This window comes from Schistosoma mansoni, chromosome 1 (assembly GCF_000237925.1).
Source record: "Schistosoma mansoni strain Puerto Rico chromosome 1, complete genome".
Lineage (NCBI taxonomy): Eukaryota > Metazoa > Platyhelminthes > Trematoda > Strigeidida > Schistosomatidae > Schistosoma > Schistosoma mansoni.
The window spans coordinates 27,624,940-27,631,178 of record NC_031495.1 but is presented as its reverse complement, the minus strand read 5'-3'; the positions used below and the strand labels follow the sequence as shown (position 1 = coordinate 27,631,178).

The following is a 6,239-nucleotide window of genomic DNA, read 5'->3' as shown; positions in this document are numbered from 1 at the left end:
TCACTCTCTATACTTAGTTCAGGTGTTGACGCAAGCCAGTTCCGAAGCAACAATTTACATTTGGAGGAGAAATGCATCCTAAACATCCTGGTATTGTTTCTCAGTTCTACCAAAAGACTCTGCATTTTATCAGCGTCTTCACCACACAGGACTATGTCATCTGCGTATTCTAAGTCGATAAGTGGACCTCCTGGTAAGAGACCAGTTTCTGAAAATCCAGACGACGAGAACGTTATTTACAGCAGTAGATCTGTGATGAATTTAAACAGAAATGGGGATAGTGAACAGCCTTGACGGACACCACTTAAGGTTGAAAAATGAGATGACAATTTGCCATAAACTCTGACTCAACTGGTAGTTTTCGAGGAAAGAACTCTCACATGGTTTGTGTTTCTGAGGTGCGCCGTTCAATGACAGATACTGTCACATAATCTTTCAGCCAACAGAGTCAAATGCAGCTTGACTTAAAAGCAGCATTTGACTCTGTAGAAGCAGAGATCTAATTTCAATTTTTTATTCGGGCTGTTCGCGAGTAACGAGTATCTATAGTAGAGTTGGAGACAACCTGTTCAGTATTTGCATTATTTCAACAGTCTAGTTTGGGATGACACAGTTAAATTCATCTTCTGACAAGTTTCCACTAACTGTAGACGATTTAGACTCAATCTTCATAAATGTTTATTACCACATATAGTTTCTGCTCTTACATATTTTGTTTTTTTTAATACACCACTGGGTATGACCGTTGTATAGGTTTGTTGCTCGTTCTTATAAGTTATTTAAACTGCTTAACCTATTTGGTCTGCTGAAATGATTTCGTTGAGATTTGTCAGTTCAAAAGCCATAGAGAAATCTACTCCAGTTCCTAACTAATAGTTCTACCAGAGTATTTTCCTTGGTTGGACCTACATATCTGTATGCCGAATTAACCGGCTGTAATTATTACTTACAGGCTCCTACGGTTCCAGAGAAAGTTAGATGTCTTTACATGGAGAACTACTGTGCGTTTGCAAAAACGCAGACATTGAAGAAAACTGGGTAATTTGGGAGCTAACATTACAATGCTAGACAAACATTCTCTTATTTCGTCCGTAGCAACTGTAACTATAAATTCGGTAACATTAAACTATACTGCCGACCTTTGAACGAATCTTAAATGACCTTGAGAAATATTGGCCAATCAGAAGACAGTTAGTATACGGTAAAAATATATTATACAAAACCAAGGAATTAAAGTGGAAACACTTCTTTCACATGGGTCAAAAACTTCTCAAGGTCAGATATAGGTTCAGAAGTTCTGAAATCATAGTGCATACGGTACAGGAACACATCCATATGGCTCCATAGAAGTCGACCTCTGAAACCATGATAAGGTCTCAAAAATTCTTTTAGCCCCGACCACATAGCTTTAATAATGTTAGTATATTGGTATGGTTTACGGGTTAGGGATAGAGTTAAGGTTTAGGTGTAGGGTGAGACTATAAGTTATGGACAATCTTTGAACGACGCTAGAGTGACATTGAGAGTGTCAACATAATAACTAGGACCAAATGAGGGTTATAAACCTGTGTGAAGAATTCAAATTATGATTTACAGTTCATGATTAAGGCTAGGAATTATACTTAGGGTTTTCATCACGAACTGACATCAGCTATAATGCCAAAACTCTATTTATCCAAATGGATAATTGAATTTCGCGCCAAAATCTTATGATCACTTCTATTGTAGACGCTAAATTATCACGTCTTCCCTAAAATCCGCTGTAAACCGACCGTACGTAAGCATCAGGTGCCGAACTTAGCGCCGTGACCTTGAAAACCCGCGAAAGCTTCTGATTGGCTCGGCAGTATAGTTTAATCCTACTATAAATTCTGTTGATTAAGTCGGCCTGCACAAATATCGCCGGGATTTTGATATGACCTTCAATACATTTACTGAAGCTACACATCAAACACAAGGTTTATTTGACTGAAATTACGATTGGAATGTTACATTGAATAAGACTACACAGGTAGAGACTATGGGTCAATGAAACAAGAGCTAGGTATTTTAAAAAAACTCCAATATTCTGTGCACTTACATAAATAGACACCTTGGAAGTGCATATGTTTCGTGTACGCAAGCATAACAAACAATAAACCGAACCAAAAAAGACTAGAACTAGTCTACGGATCACTACGATGTCGGGTGGTATAGTGTAACAATCCTAGTACCTACAGTAAACTTCTAATTCCATACGGACTACCAACTTGTAACATTCTTATAAGTTATGTCTGGACTTCGTCATAATTTTAGCATCTTAATGACATATTGCCATGAAGATAAACTGTTTTCTGCTTTGCTGATTGTTGCTTAGGGCCATAGCTTTCTTTTCACCAATAAACACTACTACTCACCTCACAAATGAGCCGGAAGTGGGACCTTTAGCCTGAAAGTACCGGACGCCATCGTAGGTTCCATCATGTCTGCCGCGCGACCAGTCATCCCAATCAACTCCAAGCCAAGGACCATTCGTTTTTGGCAACCCACCGACATAACAAATAGTCCCGAAGTTTTTTTCATGAACTATTCGCCTTCCAATAATCAACTCATTAACTTCGGTTATCTTGCCACATTCTGTTCCAAGGTATATGTCTTTGATAGGACTGTGATTATGAGCATCACCGGTAGTGTTCCTGTATTTTTTTAGAAACAAGTCATTGGAAGTATGGAAACAACCCACATGGTAGCGTACTACTCAAACATGTACATTGTGTGTAACAAAACAAATGTACGGATAATCAAGTAATTCAAATTTGAAAATGCGAGGAGGGACTTATTCTGTACCTACTGGAGTTTAAAGCTTGTGGTTAGAGTTCTATAAATCAATAATCGTTGTGTTTACTGTCTTCAGCTCTCAGTAATAAGGAATGTAGGGAGTGCGACCGGCATTAGACCTTGGTGCTAATCTTCAAGTGACAGTACGTTTCCTTTTAAATATGCTTCATAGAAAGGGCGATATCAGTAATTAGGCTAATGTGTTTCAGTCCCTGACCACTGGATAAGAAAGTTGGGATCTCACCTTGAGTTTATTAGATCTTATTAACAACTTTCTGAGATTTACTTGTAGGTGTTTAGTGCTACAATGAGTAAAAAGATAACAAATCTTAACACTCGAATCAGTATTCAAGCTACTGAGAGCCATTGAAAGGTCTACGGTTATATATATAAGAGTGAAGTTAAAGCGTTCCAATAGCTCGTTGTAAATAGTTTGAGAAGACCTGTCACTCACTTAGTTATCACAAATTTAGACGTTTATAACGGCGAATAAATCCTCAAAATATAAGGTTTTGAATTTATTAGGTATTGCTTTTAATCTCTTTAGTTTTATTGGGTTCACTCTTGCCGAATATTCTTGGTCAGGAATCCACATCAGATCTCCATTGAGTACGCCGTGCTACTCATCAGATTATAAAACTCTCAGTGTCGACATTTTTCCAAACAATTTAGAAATCCTTTATTCCTCACTTCTGGTTTCACTGACTTTGGAATCCCTGGTAGAAAAAGCATTACAGACAACAGTGGTATCAAACTCTGTATAACAGTGATATCTTTAAACCCCACATGTGTCGGGATGCACAGTAAGACTTATTGTTTGCATGTAATATCCTACTTTAAGTTTCACATTTGTGAATTGAAAGATTCAAAACTTATCTTAATCAAATTCTATGGAAAGTTTTCCTATCCCTGGAATTGTGGAAGTGGTGTTCCATTGATGACATACTGGTGATGAGTGTAATATACGATGCAGATTTGCACATAGTTTCCAGACTTAATACTGGAATATCGACTTGCGAACTATATAACTTATTTGTTAACATCAACTTGGAAATAATTATAATTAGTCCGTTTATTCAGACTGATATCACCCGAAATCAAGAGTGCCAATGACCTAAACAGTCTCCGTAATCAATTGACTTACGGAAGAAATAGTAGGGGATATAAGGTAGGGCCTTATGGCGCAGGAGGAATAACTGATTTTTGTTATTTCAGAAACATGGTATTCCATTTTGTTTTCAGCATTTTAATATTATTATTATCCACGAACAGCTTATTATTGTGATTTCATTAAGCATGCCCTATCCATACTGATAGTTCCTAAAATATTTACTGAATTTCTTGTTAGTATTGTATGTACGTCGTTATCGCCACGTGTAAAATGTGCATGTGTGACATGGGATCGACCACATATACGCTTCAAGACTGCATAACTTTAAGGCCATAATATACATCGAAAGAATACTTGAGCACAGTAGAATTACGAACTGAACTGAATATGGACATTTTCTATTCTGCTACTGGTGTTACACTGTTTGGTTAAATATAGACCGTTATTAATACGGACCTATTGAGTTCCGAATTAGGAAACTTGTAGGTCGCCAACGTGGATGGTGCATCGAGTGATTGGGGCCAACAGGAGAAAGATGGGAATGGCATGACGGACTAGCTCAATTCAAAGTCACACCGCGCGGTCCACATCTAACGTAGATTAACCGTTCGACGTATCAAGGCAATATGGCTACTTGGAAGGCCCTTTAACACAAAGGACCTTATTGTAGAAATATATTAGTAAGAGTAGGTACATGAGATTGTGACCATCACCGCATGAGCCAGTCAATGGTGTGAGATTAATTGATGCGCATTGGTCTTCCTTGAACTTGACGAAGACCAGTGAACTGTTCGACATTCAGTGGCTCGACTGCCGGATGATTTGATTAGGGCTCAGTGACATTTCACCGGCCCCACAAACAATCTTCAGGCCTACACTTCTGAGCCATTCCAGAGATTATAAGCTTACGTTACAACGGCCAGCTCTCCACATAATACTACTGTTTATTAGGAAGTGACTTGACCATGATTTCTGAAAAAATAAGAAACCATTGTAATCATGATATATCAACACTCTCCATATATTCCTGTACACATCGTTACATATATTTTCTCAGAACGTCATTCTAAGAAATTCAGATTTGTTCATCTAACATGTTAGATATATTCAATCTGTTTTCAACGGTTGATTTGTAATGTAAAAATTATTTGCTTCAAAAAATACGGAGAAACCACAACATTTATTGAAGCGGTATCCTGACTACGCTGACATATAGCCTATGCATCGTGCGTGAATTATTTTTTCCATAGTTTTGAACTTCCCCTCGTGACCCTCGCCAAAACTTTGTTTTTGTTCATTTATTTTTCAGAAACCAAAAAGTTCAATATTTAGGATTTATCTTATCATGTCCATACCCAGTACACGATATGGCTTTTTGGTTTTCTGTTAGTTTTGTAGTGTGTGTATTTAACTTTGAGTATAATATACTAACCCTCGATCAATAAGTGTACATTTGACCAGACTGTACTGTAACAACGACGGTAAAACTTGCTAAGACGAAAAGATAACCTGTGGTGCGATCAAGAATGGTGTTTCAGACTGGCGGAGCAAACTTTTAATAAAGCTCACAAGCAAACGAACAATAAAAATTTCTCGTCTTTCATAATGTATACAAGTGACAAGAGTGAACAGCTATAAGAATCCTGAAGACTCATTTAACAAGGAGTTAAGCGACCTCGGGTCACCCTAAAGCGCAAGTTGTGTTGTCGAGCCACCTTTTAAATCATTATTTACCAGCTCAGGAGGGTATTCTGAATGTTTTATAACATTTTCCATAATCGAACTATTCACTGTTTTTTGTGAAAACCACACAGTCAGAACTTTAATCAGGAGACCGGTCATACGGGTATAAAGCTGAAGAATACCTGGCCTGCTGTGATTGATTACAGTTCCGGGTCACATGTGTGAATACGCATATGAGTCACATACAGTAAAGTAGAAGCGCAGAAAACTGCCTGCGTACAAGTGAGATCCACTTGACTACCTAAAGGTATTATAGCCTCAGGTGGAGTGACAAAATATTTACCTACCATATATATCATACATCAAGGGCTCAACGAAAACAATGGTAAGCCCATAATGACCATGACTTTTACACCAACTCTTAAGATGGTGCATTTACTCAGAAATGCAGTCATGTACAGACCACCAAAGTAATGTCGAAACCAATTCACAGTGGACCCCAGGAAATTTTTGAAACGAAGTATATCAACAGTTCCTAATACTAACAGTTGGTTAATAGTCTTGTCTATTCTAGTTGGGGAGTAAATCAACAATGAGTAGTTCGTGATGTAAGGCGACTTAAATAAAG

At 37.8% G+C, this 6,239-nt stretch overlaps 1 protein-coding gene across 1 annotated transcript; it reads right to left on the bottom strand.

The window, feature by feature from the left end:
- Nucleotides 1–2,392: 2,392 nt before the first annotated feature.
- Nucleotides 2,393–5,974, bottom strand: Smp_150450 (hypothetical protein; the record flags this gene model as incomplete). The annotated part of the gene is made up of 2 exons (XM_018793907.1): nucleotides 2,393–2,675; nucleotides 5,955–5,974. 2 exons carry the CDS (start codon nucleotides 5,972–5,974, stop codon nucleotides 2,393–2,395), a joined length of 303 nt encoding a protein of 100 aa, XP_018648373.1.
- Nucleotides 5,975–6,239: the final 265 nt, after the last annotated feature.